General features: G+C 39.1%; 1 protein-coding gene across 1 annotated transcript in view; it reads right to left on the bottom strand.

Annotated features, from left to right (window-relative positions):
• Nucleotides 1–20,205, bottom strand: part of LOC143641981 (uncharacterized) — a 33,368-nt gene extending 13,163 nt beyond the window's left edge. Inside the window, exons 1-2 of the mRNA XM_077110101.1 lie at nucleotides 20,113–20,205; nucleotides 1,659–1,785 (exon numbers count right to left, since the gene is read on the bottom strand). Coding sequence (XP_076966216.1) covers nucleotides 1,659–1,785; nucleotides 20,113–20,115 — 130 coding nt within the window. The 5' untranslated portion in view covers nucleotides 20,116–20,205. The remainder of the gene's footprint in view (nucleotides 1–1,658; nucleotides 1,786–20,112) is intronic.
• Between the last annotated feature and the right edge of the window lie 3,298 nt (nucleotides 20,206–23,503).

Here is a 23,503-nt window from a genome sequence, read left to right as displayed (position 1 = left end):
ATCTTTACCCAATACATAAGAAAAAACTCATAAATATAAAGTGCATGCATGTAATCCAGGTACTAGGAATTCTGAGGCAGAAAGATTGCAATTTCAAAGCCATCCTCAGTAACTTAATGAGAACCTTCCTCCAAACATAAATAGAAAGGGGCTGGGGCATATAGCTCATTATTAGAGCATGCCTGGCTTTATCCCCGCTACATTAACATATAGAAAATTTACATTACTCTGTTCATAGGCAGGATAAAAAACTAATCCAGATAAAATATAAATGTCATTAAAGGGTATAATATTTATGCAAGCAAGTAAAAGCACATGTAATTTTATTGGCAAAAGAAACAAGGATCATGCATATCTTAATTTAAACTTACATTGTCCTAATTTGTGAAATAATGGAAATTGCCATCTAATCATAAAATATGGATAAAAATAAAACAGTACTAAATTATGTGAGAAAACCTACTCCACAACATAAGACCTATTCAATAAAATGGAAGAAAAAGAAAATTTAACAAACAAAATTGTATATATGCACAGATTTACTATTTTACAAACCTTTTTATGTAACTACAATTTGCAACTGTGACTATAGATCCCAAAAGAGCATTCATTATAAACCTTGATTTTCACTTTACAGAAAATCCATTACAAGTATTTATAAAGAGCTCTGATAAGAAAATTTTAATGAATAAATATATGAATAATATTGGAGAGATTGCTTTATAATATTAATTTGCTGCAGTCTGGCTGGGCACAAATCATGAGCCATTGAAGCAGGAACAAACTTTATTTCTGAACTCCACCAGCACACTCCACACATGCTCCCAGGAACTCTCCCAAATGCCACACGGCTCCTCCAGGAACCACCAACTGGAAATCCCTCCTCTCGAAATCCCTCCTTCCGCACTTCCCCAACCAATGGGAACTCTCCGGGAATCCCCATGAGAACTCCAAAGTAGCAGGCTGAGGCGGACAGTAAAGGTCTAATATACAACTGAATCAATCCAGCATCTAATGGCTTGCCTCTCAACCAATACTATTGGCAAAATGCCAGGGGCCATTCCAATTGAGCTGTGGCTCTCAGCATTAATTTATTACAATGGTTTGACCTAGAGTTCTCCAAAAATTTGCATCAATTTCCTAAAGGCCCACAAATAATATCATGCTGACCCTCATAAGCTAAGGGGGGTTATGGTGGTTAATTTGAATATACTGGTACATCACTGGAGAAAAAAGGAGACTTTAAAGAATTTGAAAGCATGATAAACATAGGGCATATGTGTTCAATGACAACAAGAGAAATAAACCTAAGCTTCTAAAAAATATTTTCTGGTGGATAACTTCTCCATCAACACTTTGAAGTTTGAGGTCCTCCTTGACATTTGGGGCTCTCAATGTGTCCAATGCTATGTGTAGGCCACAATATTTTACATCACTGAATTCCTCTAAGTACCATTTATGTAAAGTGAAGAATATATAACTAACTAAGAAAGGAAGAGATTAAAGACTCAAAGGAATATCATTAACATTTATCTGTACCAAACAATGCCTTTTTCTTGAAAGCACAAATCTAAAACTCATTCTTGCAGAGAACTTCCCAGAAATATCTTCAAGGGAAGAAAATTAAATAACAATAATTAAAAATTAGTTATACTTACCCAAGAACACCATGTTTCTGTAGTTCTCTAACATTACATCACTATATAATTTTTGCTGAGCAGGCCGCAGGCATTCCCACTCCTCTTCAGTGAAATCAATGGCCACATCCCTGAATGTCAACAGTTCCTGAAGTAAGAACAGGTAAATAAATAGCACCTTGACCATATGATAATTCAGAGTTTGTAATCTAACTAAAGTTGAGCTGAGGGCTGGGGATTTGGCTCAAGTGTAGCGCGCTCACCTGACATGCGTGCGGCCCAGGTTCAATCCTCAGCACCACATACAAAAAGAACCAAAGATTTTGTGTCTGCTGAAAACTAAAAAATAAATATTAAAATTCTCTCCCTCTCTCATCTCACTCTCTCTTAAAAAACAAAATAAAGTTGAGCTGAGAGTTTGTAAAAGGATTCTCATGTAAGTGATAACTTTAATTATTTATAAAGATACTTTTAAACACAGTGTTACCATTATCTACCTCTGAGGAAAAAGTGACATAAGTCCCAAAAGAGTGTATATACTCCACATTTATGAAATAAAATATAAAATTCAGGCATCAACACAAGACTATACATTTGTTATTTTTATATCATAATCTAAATTATATATATCTCTCATATGAGAAAGTTATGATGACTAAGAAGGGGAATTCTCAAATTTTAATTGCACAACCATGAATCAGAGATTTACTAAAATGCAGAATGTGATTCAATAAATAGTTCTGGGATGGAGCTGGGTTTTCTGAGTATGTAGCAAGCTCTCTAGTGAATCCAATACTGGTGGTATGAGAGAAACTTTTGAAATGAAATGAGGTAGACAACTAAAGGAAATATTTACTAGTAAATTTGAGTTCAAATGTTTTATGGTATTTATGTATATTATTAAAATAACAAATAGCAACAACAATCCTGCTTGAATATTTTTGTTTTTAAAATTTAAACTTATTTTTAATAATTAAAATAAAAATTGTACATACTTATGCAATAAAGATTTTGATACATGTATATATTATATAAAGTTTCTAACAGGATAAACTTATCTTGCTTTTCAAACAATTTCATATTTTATTTAATTTTATTGGTTCTTCTTAGTTCTATATGACAGTAGAATCCATTGTGATGAAATTATACAAGCATGGGATATATTGTATTCTAATTAGGATCCTATTCTTGTGGGTGGGCATGATGAGGGGATTCACTTAGTTATTTTTATATGTGTACATAGGAAAATTATGTTAGATTTATTCTACTGTCTTTCCTATTTCTATTCCCATCCCTTCTTTTTGACCACCATTATCTAATATACTGAACTTCTCTTCTTATCCTCCAACACTTTACATGGTTTAGCTTTCACTTATTAGCAAAAAAATTAGAATTTTTGTTTTGGGGAAATTTGTTTATTTGACTTAGCATAATATTTTCCAGACCCATCCATTTACAGGCAAAAGTCATAAAGTCATTCTTATTTATGCTAAATAACATTCCATTGTGTTCCCCTAAGCAACAATTTCTTTATCCATTCATCTGTTGAAGGATGCCTAAGTTAGTTTCATAGCTTAGCTATTGTAAATTGAGCTGCTATAAACATTAATGTAGCTGTGTCACTGTCGTATGCTGATTTTAAGTCCTTTGGATAAATACTGAGGAGTGGGATAACTGGGTTAAATGGTGGTTCCATTCCTTCAGGAATCTCCATACTGCTTTCCAGAGAGGTTACAACAATCTTCAATCCCACCAACAGTATATAAGCCTTCCATTTTACCCACATCCTCTTTAGCATTTGTTACTTGTATTCTTGACACTTGACACTCTGACTGGAGTGAGATGGAATCTCAGTGTCATTTTAATTTGTATTTCTCTAATATCTGGAAATGTTAAACAGTTTTTTCACATATTTATTGGTTATTCATATTTATTCTTTTGATAAGGGTGTATTCAGTTCCTTTGCCCCTTTACTGATTTTTTTTTCACGTGTGTGTGTGTGTGTGTGTGTGTGTGTGTGTGTATTAAGCTTTTTGAGTTCTTTGTATATCCTAGAAATTAACAACATATACAGGTGGCAAAGATTTTCTCCCATTCTATAGGTTCTATCTTCACACTATTTTTCTTTTGCTGTGAAGAAGATATTTAGTTCGATGCCATCTTATTTATTTATTTGTTTATTCATTCATTCATTCATTCATTCATTCATTCATTTATTTTAGAGTCTTATTCAGGAAGTCAGTTCCTGTGCCAATGGGTTGGAGTGCTGGGCCTATGTTTTCTTCTAGTATATTCTGGTATGATTTCTAGGTTTTTGGTTCACTTAGAGTTGATTTTTGTGCAGGGTGAGAAATACAAATTAACTTTCATTCTACTACATATGGACTTAAGTTTGCCCAGCACCATTTGTTGAAGAGGCAATCTTTTCTCCAGTGTACATTTTTAGCATCTTTGTCTAATATGAAGTAACTGCATTTATGTGGGGTTGTCTTGGTTTCTTCTATTCTGTTCCATTGGCTTTTTTGTGTACTTTTGTGCAATATCATGATTTTTTTTTTTTTGTTACTGTAGGTCTGAATTATAATTTATGGCCTGATATTATAATGTTTCAGGCTTTGTACTCCTCACTAAGGATTGCTTTAGCTATTCTGGGCCTCTTATTTTTCCAAATAAATTTCATGGCTGCTTTTTTTCTATGTCTATGAAGAGATCATAGGAATTTTAATGGGGATTTCCTTGAATCTGCATAGCTCTTTTGGTAGTATGGCCATTATGACAATATTGATTCTCACCATCCAAGAACATGGGAGGTGGTTTAATCTAAATATTATACTGTGTACTGTAAACAAAAAAGTATTAAAATATACAAAACCTAAAACTGAACAAACAAAAAATATCAAGGCTATGAAAAATTGAATATTCCATATATCTTTGAGAGAATGCAAAATGGTGCAAGTATTGTGGAAAGCACTTTCATGTATTATAAATGATAAATATGTAAATAATAATAAAAAATAACTAACACAGAATTACATAATGAACAGAATTGATCCCAGACATGTACAAAAATAACTAAAAATGTACTTAGAAAACAATTTGTATATGAATATTTATAGTTGAATTATTCAAAATAACCAAAGTTGCAAACAACCCATATGTCTAATAGAAGATTAACTGATAACTGCCAGGCATAGTGGTGCAACCTAGAATCCCAGGAATTCTAGAGGATAGGTAGGAAAACCTCAAGTTCGAGCAAGTTTATGGAATCCCTGCTTCAAAATGAAAAAAAATCTGTGAGTGTTGCTCAGTGGTAGAGTATACCTGGATTTATCCACAGTACTGCAGATGTCATAATAATAACCATGACAGCTAACTAAAATTTGGTATGTCCACACAGTAGAATTGTATTCATCAAGAGTTTAATTAGAATACTAAAATATGCAACATAGATGGCCTTGAAAGCATTATGTTAAGGGAAAGAAATTAGAAGAACTTGCCATACACTGCATATGTCAAATTATGTAAAATTTTTTAAGACAAAGCAAATGCATTGAAAAAAAATGCATCTTAGTCATTCCAGGGCCTTAGGGAGGAAATTGGGAATGGGTGTTGGAAGGCACTGGTTCTTTTTTATATATAAACTGTCAGAAACTTTATAGATGTAATTGTTTTACAACACTGTGAATATACTATCTAGTACTAAATTGTACTCTTAAAAATGTAATGGTCAATTTAATTTTATGTATATTTTACCAGAATAAAAAAGAAATAAGTTTTTACAGTAGGCACAGAAGAATCAAGTCCATTGCCAGTAAAAAAGGGCAAACACAAACATAAGTGATATTTTTAAAATAAATAATCTTCTGGGATGGGGTTGTGGCTTAGCAGTAGAGCACTAATCAATCACCAAAACTACTGGGAAGGCCGCTTGGTATTTCAGGTATTTTCCCTGTCTCACGCTGATTGGTGGTTGCTATGGTCCGAGTTAGGCCTCAAGCATTCTTTTGGTCTTTTCAGGAACTTGCATTTGCTGAGTCAAGGACATCTGGTATGGACAAATGACTCAGAAGGGTAGCTGTGTGTCTAGGAATGGGTTTTCTAAGAACTAGGGTCATCCCTCCCCCACCCCCTTTGGACAGGCCCTGCTCTGAGGCAGAGGCTGGTTTTTCAAAAATGGAGTCACATCAGTTTCTCAATTACAACAATATCCAGAATAGCCATTCCATAAAAGTGACCTAAATGTTCACGGCAGAATAAAAATATGTATACCACATATATTTAACTGTGGATATTCACACAAATATATAAACATACATATATAATAATTTTTTTTTTTAGTTTTTGAAAATTATTTGGAGACAGGGTTTTTAAGATGTAGAGGGTCTCACTAGGATGCTGAGGTTGGCATTGAAGCCAGATTTAAAGTTAGGTAGTCAGTGTAGTTAGGTAAATCAGGTCTAATATCAAGTAAGATCCAAAATGGAGGCCATGTTGAGAATGAATTCTGGGAAAAGTTGAACAACTCTTGGAATGAAGTCTGGGAAAAGCCCAAGGCCCAGAGCCCGTCCCAAAGAAGTGTTAATGAACAGCCCCCAGCAAACTTGAAGATGCTGACTCAGAAGTCCTTCCTGCCCAGATTACTTCTTTGGCCACCTGTGTCCCACCCCTCGGGCCTTCCCACCTACATTCTATCACTGAAGGAACTATAAAAATGGGAGACAACCACACTTCCACGGATTCCACCTCTTGGGACCCCTTCTTCCTCTGGGAGAAGTCTTTTCTGCTGTCCTTTAATAAACTTCTAATTTCCACTCTGACCTTGCCTCGGCATGCTTCTCTGGTGTTATACTTCAACATTGGGGAAGCAAGGACTCATCACCGGTCAACAGCAGTAACAGCATCAAACTTATGGTCCTCTTTTCTCAACCTCCCAAGTCCCTGGGATTACAAAAGGCATGTAGCACCACACCTGGTTTATCATTCAGCTTTTTTAAAAAGGATGTTGTTGGTGGGAGTGGTAGCAAAAGTTGAAGGGGTACCTTAGTAATTTAGGAAGTTTTGCTAATCTAGATTTCATCCTAAACCAATCTGTAATAATATAAAAGGCAAATATAATCTGCCTGGCAATCCATGCCTGTAATCCCCATGGTTTAAGAAGCAAAGGCAGGAGAATTGCAAATTCAAAGGTAGCCTGCCTCAAAATAAAAAAAAGGGCTGGTAATGTGAATCAGTGTTTAAGCACCCTGGGTTCAATCCCTGTTTTTTGTTTTGTTTTGTTTTGTTTGTTTTTAAAAGAAAAGAATGCAATCCCTGCCAGAAGGGGTGACATACACATGTAATCAGAGCTACTTTGAAGGCTGAGTGCAGAGGATTACAACTTTAAGTCCAGTCTCAGTAATTTAGCAAGACCCTGTTCCAAAATAAAATAAAAAGGGATAATGATATACATTGGGATGGGCAAAGATGCAGTCGAGGGGGAGAGATAAAGAATGTACACATGCACTGGCCTGTGCAGATCCCAGGCGCACAACAGGCCTGGTCCACCCCTGCCCCAGCAGTGCAGACATCCGCCAGAGGACTGCCCCTTCCGACCAGAAGACTACCATGGGAGGTCAAGCCTGGTGGGAGATCAAGCCCAGTGGTCCAGATCCATCCACACTGGCCTGTGCAGGTCCAGGCACACACCACCCTTCCCCCAGCTGAGGGGCAGACACCCACCAGAACCTAGCCTCGGGTGCAGGACCGCCCCTTCTGACCAGCAGACCACCAAGGGAGGTCAAGCCCAGCAGCCCAGATCCACCCACACCAACTTGTGCAGGACCCAGATCCAGGATGCAATAGCATTCATTGAGGGCACCAGTAGTGTCTGGAAGCCTAACATCAAGGTGAGGTACAGACAATCTACATGGGTACTACAAGAATATAGGGAAGAAACTATAATCTACACTACAAGAAAGAAAGACACATAGACAACATGAAAAAACAAGAGAGGAAAGTGCCCCAAACAAACTAGGACACTACTGAAGCCAGATTTAAAGATAGGTAGTTAGTGTAGTTAGGTAAATCTGGTCTAATATTAAGTAAAATCAAGAATGAAGGCATATTGAGAATGGAGTCCAGGAAAAGGAGAATTGAAAAAGTCCCCAAGGCCCAGAGCCCATCCCAAGGAAATGTTAATGAAGCAGCTCCCAGCAAACAAAGAGATGCTAATCCAAAAGCTGGTCCTGCCCAGATTACTCCTAGGCCCATCTGCCCCTCACCTGTCAGGTCTCCCCACTACATTTCATCACTGCAAGATAACAGAACAAAGGACAGGAATGCGGGAAATCTGAAAGTAAACCATAGCTATAAAAAAGGAAAGACCTCCCCCTTCCATGGATTCCACCTCTTGGGTCCCCTAGTTCCTCTTGGGAGAAGTTTTTTCTGCTGTCCTTTAATAAAGCTTCAACTTTCCACTCTAAACTTGCCTCGGCATGCTTCTCTGGTGTTATACTTCAGCATCAGGGAAGCAAGGACTCCTCACCAGTGAACAGCAGTAACACTATAATAACATAACCCACAGACAGATAAGTTGATGAAATGTCAGAAAAGGAGTTCAGAAGGTTCATAGTTAAAATGATCTACGCATTAAAGAATGACCTAAATGAACAAAAATTGATAACTCCAACAATGAGATAAGAGAGCAAATACAGGTAGCAAAACATTACTTCAAGAGACAGAGACTCTGGAAAAAAAAAGTCAGAAACCCTTGAAATGACAGATACAATAAATCAAATAAAAAACTCAATAGAAAGCATAACCAACAGACTAGATCACTTGGAAGACAGAATGTCAGATAATAAAGACAAAGTATAAAATCTGGAAAATAATAAAGTTGATCACACAGTAAGATAGTAGGAAACTATGAACAGAACATCCAAGAATTATGGGACATCATCAAAAGACTAAATCTAAGAGTTACTGGGATAGAGGAAGGCACAGAGTTTCAAACCAAAGGAATGCACAATCTCTTAAGTGAGCTAATATCAGAAAATTTCCCAAGCATAAAGAATGAATTGGAAAACCAAATACAAGAGGCTTACAGGACACCAAATGCACAAAATTACAACAGATCCACACCAAGGCACATGATAATGAAAATGCCTAGCATACAGAATAAGGGTAGGATCTTAAAAGCGGCAAGAGAGAGGAAGCAGATCACATAGAGGGGGGACCGATTAATATCTAGCAGATTTTTCAACCCAGACCCTCAAAACCAGGAGATCATGGAACAACATATATCAAGCTCCGAAAGAAAATGAATGCCAACCAAGAAGCTTATATCAAGCAAAAGTAAGCTTTAGATTTGATGATGAAGTAAAAACTTTCCATGATAAACAAAAGATAAAAGAATTTACAACTAGAAAGCCTACACTACAGCACATCCTCATCAAAATATTCCAAAAAGAGGAAATAAAAAAACAAATGATGAAAATCAGCAGAGGGAAGGATTACACTAAAGAAAAATCTAATCAGAGGAGAAACCAAGTCACATTAAATACCAAAAATAAACAAAAATTGCTGGGAATATAAATAATGTCTCAATAATAACTCTGAATGTTAATGGCCTGAACTCACCAATCAAAAGACATAGGCTAACAGATTGGATTAAAAAAAAAAAAAAAGACCCAACAATATGCTACTTCCAAGAGACTTACCTCATAGAAAAAGATATTCACAGACTGAAGGTGAAGGGTTGGGAAAAATCACACCACTCACTTGGACTGTGGAAGCAAGCAGGGGGTTTCTATCCTCATATCAAATAAAACAGACTCTCACCATGCACAAAACTCAACTCAAAAGGGATTAAGAGTTTAGAAATAAAACCAGAGACCCTGCGTCTTATAGAAGACAAATTAGGCCCTAATTTGTGGGATTAGGCCCCAACTTCCTTTTTTTTTTTTAAATATTTATTTTATTTTAGTTATCGGCGGATACAACATCTTTGTTTGTATGTGGTGCTGAGGATCGAACCCAGACTGCACACATGCCAGGCGAGCGCGCTACCGCTTGAGCCACATCCCCAGCCCTCCCAACTTACTTAATAAGACTCCTATAGTGCAAGAATTAAAATCAAAAGTCAATAAATGGAATAGACTCAAACTAAAAAGTTTCTTCTCAGCAAAAGAAACAATTTGTGAAGTGAATAGACAGCCTACATCTTGGGAGCAAATCTTTATCCCTCACACATCAGATAGAGCATTAATTTCTAGGTATATAAAAAACTCAAAAAGCTAAACACCAAAAAAAATAAAAACCTCAATAAATGGGCCAAGGACCTGAACATACACTTCTCAGAAGATGATATACAATCAATCAACAAATAATGAAAAAATGTTCATCATCGCTAGCAATTAGAGAAATACAAATCAAAATCACTCTAAGATTTCATCTCACTCCTGTCAGAACGGCAGATATTATGAAGACAAACAACAATAAGTGTTGGCAAGGATATGTGAAAAAAAGGTACACTCATACACTATTGGTGGAACTCCAAATTGGTGCAGCCAATATAGAAAGCAGTATGGAGATTTCTTGGAAAATTAGGAATGGAACCACCATTTGACACAGCTATTCCTCTCCTTGGTCTACATTCAAAGGACTTAAAAATAGCATACTATAGGGATATAGCCACATCAATGTTTATAGCAGCACAATTCATAATAGCTAAACTGTGGAACCAACTTAGATGCCCTGCAATAGATGAATAAATTTTAAAAATGTGGCATATATACACAATGGAATATTACTCAACAATAAAGAGAAGAAAATCATGGCATCTGCAGGTAAATGGATGGAGTTAGAAAAGATAATGCTAAGTTAGCCAATACCCCCCAAAAAAACCAAAAACACTGAATATTTTCTGTGATATAAGGAGGCTGATTCATAGTGGGATAAGGAGGGGGAGCATGGGAGGAATAGATGAACTCTAGGTAGAGCAGAAGACTTAGGGGGAAGGGAGGGGGCATGGTGTTATTAATGATGGTGGAATGTGATGATCATTATTATCTAAAGTACAGGAACAGGGGCTGGGGATGTGGCTCAAGCAGCAGCGCGCTCGCCTGGCATGCGTGCGGCCCAGGCTCGATCCTCAGCACCACATACAAACAAAGACGTTGTATCTGCCGAAAACTGAAAAATAAATATTGAAATTCTCTCTCTAAAAAAAAATAATCTGATGATTAACATCAGATTATAAAAAAAAAAACAACAACAAAGTACAGGAATAAAGACACAAATTGATGTGAATATACTTTGTATACAACCAGAGATATGAAAAATTGTGCTCTCTATGTGTAGTAAGAGTTGTAATGCACTCCGCTGACACTCATATATAAAATGTCCACATGCTTCTTTCAATGCTTTAGTCACTCATATCACTCAATACAATTTCACTCTATAGGTTCTTAATCAATAAAATGACAATCCTCAGTGCTAGGCACTGCAATAGATATCATGAAGCCACAGCAGATAATTCTAGAATAATTCTAATCACGGTAAGCATTCTGAATCATGACAGATACTCCCTCTGCATGCTAAGCTCAAGCGCCAGTTCTACAGCCTCAAGGCTCTAAGGCTCTAAGTCCAGCAGCTGCCCACCCACTCAGACTGTGGTGATCTGGTCGGGAACCAAGGCAGCTTCTCCTGAGGTGAGCTGACAGCTGGATGGAAAGGGGTCACAGGGAGAAGCCGCAGCTCTCACCAGGGCCAGATGTGGCTGTAGAGTTTGAGAGCAGTGAAGAAGATGCAGAGGATCAGCAAATGATGAGAAGAGTCAGGGTGTCAGTCCTGTCCTCATCAGGCTCTCCAGCATGAGGGCATCATCGTCAGCTGGCTGAATGTCTGCTCATTTGCTCCTTCATTCATACTAAATTTGGGGGCTTCTGACCACCCTTCCAATCCCTATCAGCTGCCACTGGATTTCTCAGTGATGTCATTTGCCCTGAGGGTAAAGCATCTGGTCTGGTGGTCCCCACCCAGATATTCTTGCCTCTCCCCTTTATGGTGGGGTGGGGCAACATGACAGACTTCACTCTGAGCTTGCCAGGGTGGGAGGAAGTGACCTGTTCATGATGATCATGTTGGAGGGCTACAAAGGCACGCCTGGAGAGACTTCAGGTTTCAAAGTGGAGTTTTAAAATGGAGTTGCTCAGGCCAAGGCCTAAGGTCATCTTTACAATACAGCACACTGGTAAAACACCTAGGCCCTATTTCATTACCACAGGGATAAAATTTCTGTCCTCTTTCTCCAAAGTAAAATTCCTCACAAACAAGGAGGGGGCTGAGGGATGATGCTAGATCTTCTATAAACAAGCCATGTGTTCTAGTTCTCAATGATCGATGTTTCACATCTTTCTAAATATTGTCTCTGAATATTTGCTTTTGATATTATTTTCACTAGAATTATCTTAATTTCACATTTTAATATTCATTTTCTTATGTAGATAGACAACTGGTTGATCTTGTATCTTCTTTTATAAGCTCACTTATAGCTTCTGATAGTAAATTCCTATCTTTGAAAATATCCACTTTAAAATAAACTGAGATAGCAAGAGATATAAGCAAGTTGCAACACCTTTCAGTTTGACAAAGTCAAAGATACTGGCGAGAACATCAGCAAAAGTCTAGTTCATATAAGTCATAAATCAAGAGAATTAAACTACAAACTTCCATAAATATGTTATCAGACACAAAAGATAATAGAAAAACTGGCCATCAAACTCCCCTTTTCTCAATCTAGTAAAATATAGAATTAGAAGTAAAATCCACCCACCTCCAAAACTAAAAACAAATGTTATCAAGAAATTTATGTCAGCATTGAACCTCCACTTATGTAGATCATTGCAAATAAAAAAGTCACATTTAACTTTAGAATGTTTATTATACATAAATGATGAGACATAATTAAACCAAAGAAGGAAATATTCCCCAGGACACAACACATAGTTAACATTTCAAAGAAGCTGAAACTAAGGAAAGAAGGACAAGATATTAATTCTCCAGATTGAAGAAGTTCTCTGACCAAAGTATTGTTGTTTTTGATAATGGGATAATTATCTTTGGGCTGGGGTTGAAGTTCAGTGCTAGGGCACTTGCCTCACATGAGTGAGGCACTGGGTTCAATCCTCAACACCACATATAAATAAATAAATAAATAAATAAATAAAGACATTGTGTCCATCTACAACAACAACAAAAGATAGTAATCTTCAATCATAATTTGCTAAAGATTGGCACAGCTTTGACAAATACTACTTAGCTTTAACATTTATCACATTAGCCATTGGTCACATGGTTAATTAAAATTACAGAAAATAAATTTTCCTATTGCTGCTGAAAGAAATGATCACAAGTGTAATTGCTTAAAATAATAGAAATTTATTGTTTTACAGTTATAAATGGTTTAGATATCTTGACAATGACTTTTGTCACAGTGTCAACAGAACTACATTCCTTCCAGAACTGCAGAAAAAAATCATTCTAACTTCTAGTGACTGTTGGCATTGCTCAGCTTATGGCCATAGAAGTTTCTCTTTACTTTGTTTTGATGTAGTCCTCAAAAGTAAGATAGACAAATCCACCCTGCATAGAACATGATGGCACAAATCAGCAGCTACCCTCGAATATCACAGTCTATCCTCAGAGCACAGAAGATGACAGATTACCTATAAGCTTATCCTTGCAAACAATATTTGCCAGTGTTTCAGAAAATGCAGCTCCAAGCACAGGAAAAAGAAGAAAAAAACAGGGGACCCTAGATCTGAAAACTGAAGCAAGACAGGAGAAAGATCCACAATATATAGTGAGATGGGGACAGAGCTCCATAGAAAACTGCCTCCAAAATATTTAAGAGAAAATTTGGAGAAATCCACATCCACAAAATCTCCTGGAACAGAGTCAAACCAAAGAAGTAGAGCTGAGGACACAACCCTTGTAGATAGCAGGTATGACCAATACTTTTGATTAGACCCCTGGAAAATCACCCAGTTGCATGTAGCCTTGGATCACCCTTTGTGCATGTTTCCGGTCATCTCACCATAGTGTTTATGGGCCATAGTATTTACCTAGAAATGCTGGGAGTCTATATCCACTTCAGTTATCTTGATTGTGTTACTTCCTCCTTTCCAAGATGCTACCCTGTAATTTCTAGGACTTCACCTTTGTGAATTTTACTTCTGTCATTTTAAGTAAGTATCTCCAATGTTCAAAGGTAAGATCTAAAGTGGGAGATGTTTTAGTGACCATTTCTAATAAAGTGTTTATAGTGCAAAATATATGAATATACATTTTGTTGGGGCCAAAGTACATCTCAACAGAGTAGAGCACAGATGAGAAACTTCAAAAGATTTCACAAAGAAGAAAACATTCCAATGACAAACACAGAATGTAGGTATAGAGCAATACTACTTAAAGATGCTAAAGAAACAAGCAAACAGCAAACACACACACAAAAACTGATATTCACAGAGATGTTAAGTGATTGGACTTGTCAAGCCTGATGTTGCAAGGTAAAAGATATTGTGTCCTCCTAAAACTAAAAAATAAATATTAAAAAGCAGATAGTAAGAGAGATGATTTAAAAAATACACCATAATATGAGCCTCCTGACTCTCCCTGCATTCATGGATACACCAAATAAATTATCTACTCATGTTTTGAGTCCCTCTTAAAGTTATAGGCACATACATTGGACAACTGAAAAAAAATACTTACCATCAGATGAGTAGAAAAAGTTGAAGTATACTTGGGCATTAGCCTGCCTTGAGCAATGTGCCATTTAACTAGACAGAATTCCCGAATCTCAGGGGAGGAGTTAAATCTCCAGGGTCCTGGTTTATCCCTAAAAGGGATTTGCCAGCGTACTCTGCAAACTCTGTTGACAACAGCTGAGCTTTTATCTAGCCAGCGCCAAAGGGCTTACAGGGGAAATTCAGTCCACCACTGGCAGCCCAGGTGGTAGTTCAGCACTTCATGAGCCCTTCCCCCTTGCTCACCTCACTAATAACTCCAAGCCTAACAATTCTTTAAGGAATTTGTCACGATTTCAACTTTTTCCATTCAATGTATTATATCCTAAACCTTCAAGCTTTGGGAGCAATGACAACTGTGTGTGTGCATGTCTGCCTAGATCACAAAGGAGGGGCTTCACACTGGTGTACAAGCATCCACCAGGAGTGAGAAAAGAAAAAGATTAAAAGTACAGATCCCCATTTATTTCTAAAATAGGTTTACATCACCTTTCTTTCAGTGAGTATACGACAGCCTGGATTCTAACAAACTTGCATCAGGAATTTAGTGCAGCCATCAACTATAAAACCTTCTGTAGCAGATTCAATGCAATTCCAATCAAAATCCCCATGGCATTCCTCACAGAAATAGAAAGAGCAATTATGAAATTCATCTGGAAAAATAAAAGACCCAGAATAGCTAAAGAAATCCTTAGCAGAAAGAGTGAAACAGGTGGTATCACTATGCCAGATCTTAAACTATACTACAGAGCAATAGTAACAAAAACAGCATGGTACTGGCACCAAAACAGGCTGATAGACCAATGATACAGGAAAGAGGACACAGAGACTAACCCACAAAACTACAACTACCTTATATTAGACAAAGGTGCTAAAAGCATGCACTGGAGAAAGGATAGCATCTTCTACAAATGGTGCTGGGAAAACTGGAAATCCATATGCAACAAAATGAAATTGAATCCCTATCTCTCACCATGCACAAAAGTCAACTCAAAATGGATCAAGGATCTAGAAATCAAACCAGAGACTCTGCATCTAATAGAAGAAAAAGTTGGCCCTAATCTCCATCACGTGGGGTTAGGCTCCAATTTCCTTAATAAGACACCTATAGCACAAGAGTTAAAACCAAGAATCAACAAATGGGATGAATTCATACTAAAAAGTTTTTTCTCAGCAAGAAAAATAATATGCGAGGTGAATAGGGAGCCTACATCCTGGGAACAAAGTTTTACCCCTCACACATCAGATAGAGCTCTAATCTCTAGAGTATACAAAGAACTCAAAAAGCTAAACACCAAAAAAATAAATAACCCAATCAACAAATGGACCAAGGACCTGAACCAAAACTTCTCAGAAGAGGATATAAATCAGTCAACAAATATACGTAAAAATGCTCACCATCTCTAGCAGTCAGAGAAATGCAAATTAAAGCTACTCTAAGATACCATCTCACTCCAGTAAGAATGGCAGCCATTATGAACAACAACAAGTGCTGGTGAGGATGCAGGGAAAAAGGCACACTCATACATTGCTGGTGGGACTGTAAATTGGTGCAGCCAATTTGGAAAGCAGTATGGAGATTCCTTGGAAAGCTGGGAATAGAACCACCATTTGACCCAGCTGTTCCTCTTCTCACACTATACCCAAAGGACCTAAAAGCAGCATACTACATGGACACAGCCACATCATTGTTTATAGCAGCACAATTCACAATAGCTAGTCGGAGGAGCCAACCTAGATGCCCTTCAAAGAATGAATAGATTTTTTAAAAATGTGGCATTTATACACAATGGAATATGACTCAGCACTAAAAAATAACAAGATCATGGCATTTGCAGGGAAATGGATGGCATAGAGCAGATTATGCTAAGTGAAGTTAGCCAATCCCTAAAAAACAAATGCTGAATGTCTTCTCTGATATAAGGGGGGTGACTCAAAATGGGGTAGGGAGAAAGAGCATGGGAAGAAGATTACCTCTAGATAAGGAAGAGGTGGGAGGGAAAGGGAGGGAGAAGGGGAATTGCATGGAAGAGGGAAGGAGACCCCCTTCGTTATACAGAATACATGTATGAAGATGTGAGGAAAAAAAAATAGTGTTACCTTAGATTAGGTAGAGAGAAGTGATGGGAGGGTAGGGTTAGGGTTAGGAGAGGAGATGGGAGGATAGGAAGGACAGTAGGATGAAACAGACATTATTATTACTGTGTGTATGTATGTGAATGCATAACCAATGTGATTCTGCAACCCGTACACTCAGAAAAATGAGAAATTATATCCCATCTGATTCAAATGTATGATATGTCAAGGTCATTGTACTCTCGTATGTAACTAATTTAAACAAATAATAATAATAATAAAAACCTTTTGCAGCCTGAGCACAGCTACAGAAAATGGCTAATATGAAAAAGTTGAAGAATAACTAGTACTCCAATTACATGAATTGGAAGAAAGCAACACTTGTAAGGCACAGATCACAGGTAAGGCTTGTGTGCCAGAATATGAATTTAGTGGAGCCATTTAAAAAAAAAAAAGCATGGGAAGTTGAAAGTTCTTTAAAATCTAACACAATAATAATAATTCTGGGTGCATTTCCACAGTAGTTGAAATCAGTATGTTAAATAAATGGTTGCATTCTCATCTTCACTGGAGCAGTATTCACAGTAGCCAAGAGAAGGGAACAACTAAAGTGCCTTTTGGATGCAGGGTATACCGGGAGATTTCTCCCAGTTTTAGGGCACTCAGCTACTTCCCAGGGAAACTATATTCCCTAAATTTAGACTGCTCTCTAACAAGATGAGACCCAAGAACTCATATTCACTGGACTCTTAGGAGACATTAGAGGTGTTAGCTGAGGGATCCCCATATCAGACGGTTCCAGGAAAATACCAGAAGGGGAAATGAGAACCCTCTGGCATAAATTCCACAAAGGGGACACTCAGCACAAAGACATTCTGACAGGCTGTCTGGCCTTGAGAGACAAAGGGAGAATACAAACATATATTTTTGCAAAGGTCAAGTGATTCTTCTCTACTTTTCTATCATGTGAAACGCTCATAAACAACAACAACAAAAACCTTTGCTTTTGATTCTTTCTATAGTACTGGGGATTTGACACAGGGGCATGTTAAATATGAGCTACATACACAGCCCTTGTTTTAAAATTTAAAGACACGTCTTTCTAAATTGCCCATGTTCTCCCTAAATTCCTGATGTTGACCTTAAAATCGCAGTCTTCCTGCCTTAGCCACCTGAGTCTCTGGGATTACAGGCAAGTGCCATTAAACCCAGCCAAAAACAAAACAAAACAGAAATCCTTTAAGAAAATTCCATCCATGGGCTGGGGAGGTGGCTCAAGCGGTAGCATGCTCACCTGGCATGTGCACAGCGCTGGGTTCAATCCTCAGCACCACATACAAAAAAGGTGTTGTGTCCGCTGAGAACTAAAAAAAAAAAAAAAATGAATATTAGGAAAACACTCTCTCTCTCTCTCTCTCTCTCTCTCTCTCTCTCTCTCTTTAAAAAAAAGAAAGAAAATTCCATCCAGTTCTTGGTAAAACAATTAAGAAATACTGTGCTCATTTGAAATGTAATATGGGAAAAATAATTGATAATACTGAGGAGAGGGGAAGTTATCATTGGGAATGTGGAGAGGTAGCTGAAATTTTAAGATTTTTTTGACATCTACATAAAGGTTTAGGCTGGGAGACAGGGTTCTGGATTTGACATTTTGTTTCCATACATTGAGATCATTCAGGAGGACACAGGCAGAGTGGAACTCAACTGTAATCCCAGCAACTCAGAAGACTGGGACACAAGTTCAAGACCATACTGACTCAAAATAAAAAAAGAAAAAGAAAAAAGTACCAGGGATGTAGCTCAATGATAAAGGACCTCTGGGTTCAATCCACAGTAACACCATCCTCCCAAAAAAGAAAGAAAAGCAAGCTCATCAGGAAAGAAAAACTGAGACCCCCTACAGAAAACACTCCCCTCGTGCAGGAAAACAATACACGGAGCTGAGATTTGGATGATCATTCCACTCCACAATCCCCCACCATCTGGGAAGGTGCTGGAATGCTGGTACATACGTGCTCAGATAGGACTTCAGGTATGTAGAACTTATGAGTCTCAGAACCACAGAGACTCAATTGCACATCCATGTGTACATGACTCATCATTATAAAGATGACAATTTTTCCCAAATTAACCTACAAAATATATTCCCACCAAAATTGCTATCACATATATGAATATATCACAGTAAATTCTAGCTTTATGTGTATCTGTAAAGCAGTAATTTTAAAACTATAAATAAATGGAAGAGAGGGAAGGGAAGAGGGAAAGGGGAATCTGGGTAATGAAGTGTTTTAGTTATAGATATTAAAGATTTTTTTTTCCATTCCAATTCATCCTGAGGATAGTCCACGTTTTGCATTTACTGTCCCTGCACTGAATCATGAAGGTCCTTTTCCTTTAAGGAATTTGAGCAGCATCCTTTTCCCTGCCGTGACTTTGACCTCTCACTTACCAACCAGGCAGCACCTGTAGGTGCTCATTGGTGTGTATCGGATCCTTCTAGTAAGTTATATTCCATACTTGTATGATTATTATGTCAAAATGAACCCAACATTATGTATAGCTATAATGCATAACAAAAAAATTCAACATTCTTTACTTTTAATGAAATAAGTAACCAAGGCATAAAGTTCTAAAATTCATCCACAAAGTTATATATAACTTTAGCCAAGAAACTTTTCAATTATAAGAGTAAAATAAGTACTTATCATTACCTGACAGTCATGTATATTATAAACCTATACTACATTACCATAATATCAAGGAATCACAATAAAAGCAAAATCAATATATGAATCCATATAATGTAAAAATTTATACTTAATTACAATAGAAAAAGTCTAGACAAATCAAACCATAAAAAGGCCAATCTCAGCAACTTAGCTAGACCTGTCCCAATAAATAAATGAATTCATAAATAGTACCAGGGATATAGCTCAGTAGTATAATATCCCCAACTTTCGGTAACTTAAAAAAAAAAAAAAAAAAAAATGAAAACGAGCTAGCTCAGAAGAAGCGAGGTCCCTGTGGACCGTGCTTCTCTCCTGCAGGAAAACGTGGAGATGTGGTTATGACAATCCTCCCGCCATCAATCACCAGCGGTCGCCAAGAGTCTGGGTGGCAGGCACACACCAGCCAGAGAGTACTAGGCAGGGGCTGCGGACGCCCAGAGGGGATGAGAAGGTGCCACTGACATCTCCCCACCCTAAAGGCCAGTGGGACATCTCCCCACCCCGAAGGCCAGTGGGACACATCCCCACCCAGGAGGCCCGTGGGACACCTCCCCACCTAGGAGGCCAGTGGGACACATCCCCACCCAGGAGGCCCGTGGGACACCTCCCCACCTAGGAGGCCAGTGGGACACCTCCCCACCTAGGAGGCCAGTGGGACACGTCCCCACCTGGGAGGCCAGTGGGACACGTCCCCACCTAGGAGGCCCGTGGGACTGGGGCATACTGCCCCAGTGGAGGGCTCGGGCCTGCCGGCTCCAGAGACTGCGGGTCCTGTCTGCCAGCTCCTGCCCCGCCCCAGCCGTGCCGGGTTCCAAGCCTCCCTCCCCAGCCTCCCTGCCCGGCCTCCCTGCCCAGCTCCAGGCGCCCCTGCCCACTCACCATTCCCTGGGGCTCAGGAGCCAGGCCTGCTCCCTAAGGGTCTTCAGAGCTGCCCAGCAGACAACCCGGACTCCGAAGCTTGGGAGCGCAGCCCGGAGACAACGGCGGAAATGGCGGACTCGGGACGCGGCCCCTCGTCAGGGGAAATGAGGACGGCCGGTCCAGGCGCCTCCTCCAATCCCACCGCAGAGCAGGTTTCGCGACCTCTGGGAGCCAATCGTCTGAGGTTAAAGGGACTCACTCGCAGGAAGCTGGCGGGAGGCAGTCTGGAAGGATCTGGGTCCCTAGGGGAAGGGGCCTCCGGACTGGGGGATCCTGCCCTGAAGCCCTGGCCTCTCGGTGTCTGGCAACGCTGACTCAATCAGCGAGAAAGCGGTTTCCCCGGCTGCCTGCTAGGGCAGAGCGCCCATCCTGCAGGTGCTCAGGGTGTCTGAGCTGCTCCTAGCTGCAAACCGAAAGTGACTCGGACCCAGGGCCAAGGACCCGATGGCGAAAGCCCGCCCCCTCCTCCTGGCTGCACACAGGATTGGACAGTTCTCACTCGGTGCTCCTGGGGGGACAGGGCTTCAGGCCCGAGGGTCCCTTGAGTCTGAGCCCAGTAACCTTCTTTTTGAGTAAAGGAAATAATACCCAATCCAGTCTCGAATAAGGCCAGAATGACAGATTCTTGGTTGCAGCTTTTTTTTTTTTTTCTTTTTCCTTTTGAGGTCTGGTAATTACACCTCAGAGCCTCAGGCTGCTGCTATTTTATGGCAAGATTTCCTTCAAAAGTAGGATCTAGACCAACCAGCAGAACATTTGCATCTAACCTTGCATGTAAGGTCATTTCAGTTTATGGATTATATATGCCTGTATATTATTCATGAATGAAAATAATGCATGACAATTACTATAAAATTTCTTTTAACTTTTCTGCCCTTTGTTCTTGTTAGGAGACAGATTGAACTTTGAACTGGGAAGAAACCCCCTAAAATAACAATGTCCAATGAAAACAAGATGTAAGGCATAAGGGTAATTTAAATATTTCTAGTATTCACATTAATAATGTTAAAAATGACAGTTGAAATTGATATAATAACATAATTCAGAATATCCAGAATATCATCTTTCTGTGACTAACCTAATAGAATACTACTAATGAAGTATGTGTGCTTTTGGAACTACATCCTCAAGTTTGACTCTCTCCATCATATCTCAGTTCACAGGAACCACATTCCAGATTTGAGAGCTATGGGTCCCCTAATATCAGGGACTTTACAGGCAGGGTCTATCTCTTTATATGCTAGAGCTGAGTGGTACAGTTTCCCACTCATGTTTCTCCTCAAGCCCAAAAATTAGAAGAAACAATGCCCTGAGTGGGAGCAGGAAGCTCCAACCAGGAAGTGTCCCAAAGTAGATCATTCTTTCCCACTTCATACCGGTCTCAGGTTCTTCCCATTGTAGGTATTGGACAGCAAGAAAAGGAAGATGGGGTCACAGGAGGTTAGGGACACATAGCCTGTAATCTGCAGCAGTCTTGACTCTATTGTTTAAATAAATCAAATGCAAACATATTTAGCAGTTTGAGTTTATACCTAGTGACCAGGCTACAGCTAATATATGTTTCCTCCTATGGACAGACTCTCATAACTAATAATCAGGTGGGCCGGGACACAGGATGAGCTGTGTCTGATTCCGAAGCCGAAACACCTCCACCAGATCACAAGACTCTTGCAACATTCCTTATTCTCATCAGACTTGGAAAGTTACAATTATTCAAAAGAGCAGGCTTTGTGATATATGTATATAAAATGCAGTCTTGCATATTACATAGTGCCACACAGACAGAGCATTCTCATAGATCTCTGCTATCTTGGGGCTCCCATTCCAGGCTCCATGGAATCATGTTTCAGTTTACCTCAAAGGCAAACACCAGCTAGAATTTAATTCAACACCCTTTACAAATGAAAATATAGGTTGATATGGAACATATGATATGTTTAATCAGGGTTTATAAATTATAGAATAGTCTGATCTAGAGGGATGTAAAGGACCACTAAGCTCTATGTTTTCAAAGCACATTCCTTTTGTTGATGGCATAGTGCAAAAGGAGGCCAAGGATGACATATAATTATTGGCCGTACATGAAAGATCAGGGAATTGGAATCTGGAGGTCAGACCAGGAAGATCTGAAATATTGTATTGGGGCACGTGAAGGACATGAGTGCCCTGATGAATAGGTTATAAACTTCTGAAAGAAGACTGATATGGGGTCAGAGATGGTCTAGCAGCATCTGCACAACAACTTCAAGGTGTTTTGCCAGCTGTGGAAGCACAGCACCTACTTATATCAAGAGCCCCCGTGAAGCCATTACCACCTGAGACCTCTAAAACATCCAATTGTAGAGATGAGAGAACACAGGCTTCTGGTACCAAATGACTTCTCAGCCGGCAGCTTGTGTCAGAACCGAGCTGCCCAGGGAAGAACTGCGTGACATTCTTTCTAAGCTTCTCAGTCTGGTTTGCTACTGATCTAGAGAGAAATATTATTGCTTCTCCATTTTAAACAGGAGCCTAGTGAGGATGTCCTAGGAGGTCCCTCTGACTTGAGAGACTGTGGTTTATCCTGCTTTCATCTTAAGGGAAGTCTTTAGTATCAGAGCTATGTCCACCCAGGTTCCTCACTGGGGAAACTGCAAGAGAGCACAACACAGGCCCCCAAATCTGGGTTGACTCAGGGAAGAAAAAAGTCTAAATGGTTGATAAATCATTTAGTCGAGTTACCAACTTGAGGTAACTCAAGTCGAGTTACCAACTTGAGGTAACTCAAATTTACAGTTGGGAAATTTGGAAAAAATATATAACAGTGTGATTTATTTGCCACAGGGAAAAGAGATTAACCAAGAAAAATAACTGTTTAAACGCCAACACCCAGGGAAGCCTGGCTGCAGAGAAGCAGCTACAACCAGAGATTTCTTATGGCAATGTAACTTCAGCAGCTCTTCTGTGCTGTAATCTGATTTTAGCTATTAAAATGTTACATGTGCATATCCCTTCACTCGGTATTCCCTTTCCAGGAAGTCTGCCTTCAGCAGGAGACTATTTATGTTCTTAGCTGAATTGTGTCCCCTCCCCAAGTCTCATATAGTGTGGTTCCAAATACCTAGTGCCTCAGACTGTGAATCTATTTAAATATATAATTTTTAAAGACATCATTAATGTGAAAAACCAGCCTCTACCTCAGAGCAAAGCCTGTCCAAGGAAGGGGGCGTGACCCCTTGTGCTTGAAAAGACCCACAGAGCACTCCTAGGCACATACCCACCCTGCTGAGTTGTTTATCTACAAATAACGGGAGAGATCTGCTGCGCCAGGTGTCCCTGACTCAGGCAGGCTAGGTGAGGGCCCACAGCA

Source organism: Callospermophilus lateralis, chromosome 7, assembly GCF_048772815.1.
Source record: "Callospermophilus lateralis isolate mCalLat2 chromosome 7, mCalLat2.hap1, whole genome shotgun sequence".
Lineage (NCBI taxonomy): Eukaryota > Metazoa > Chordata > Mammalia > Rodentia > Sciuridae > Callospermophilus > Callospermophilus lateralis.
This window is presented reverse-complemented; position numbering and strand designations above follow the sequence as displayed.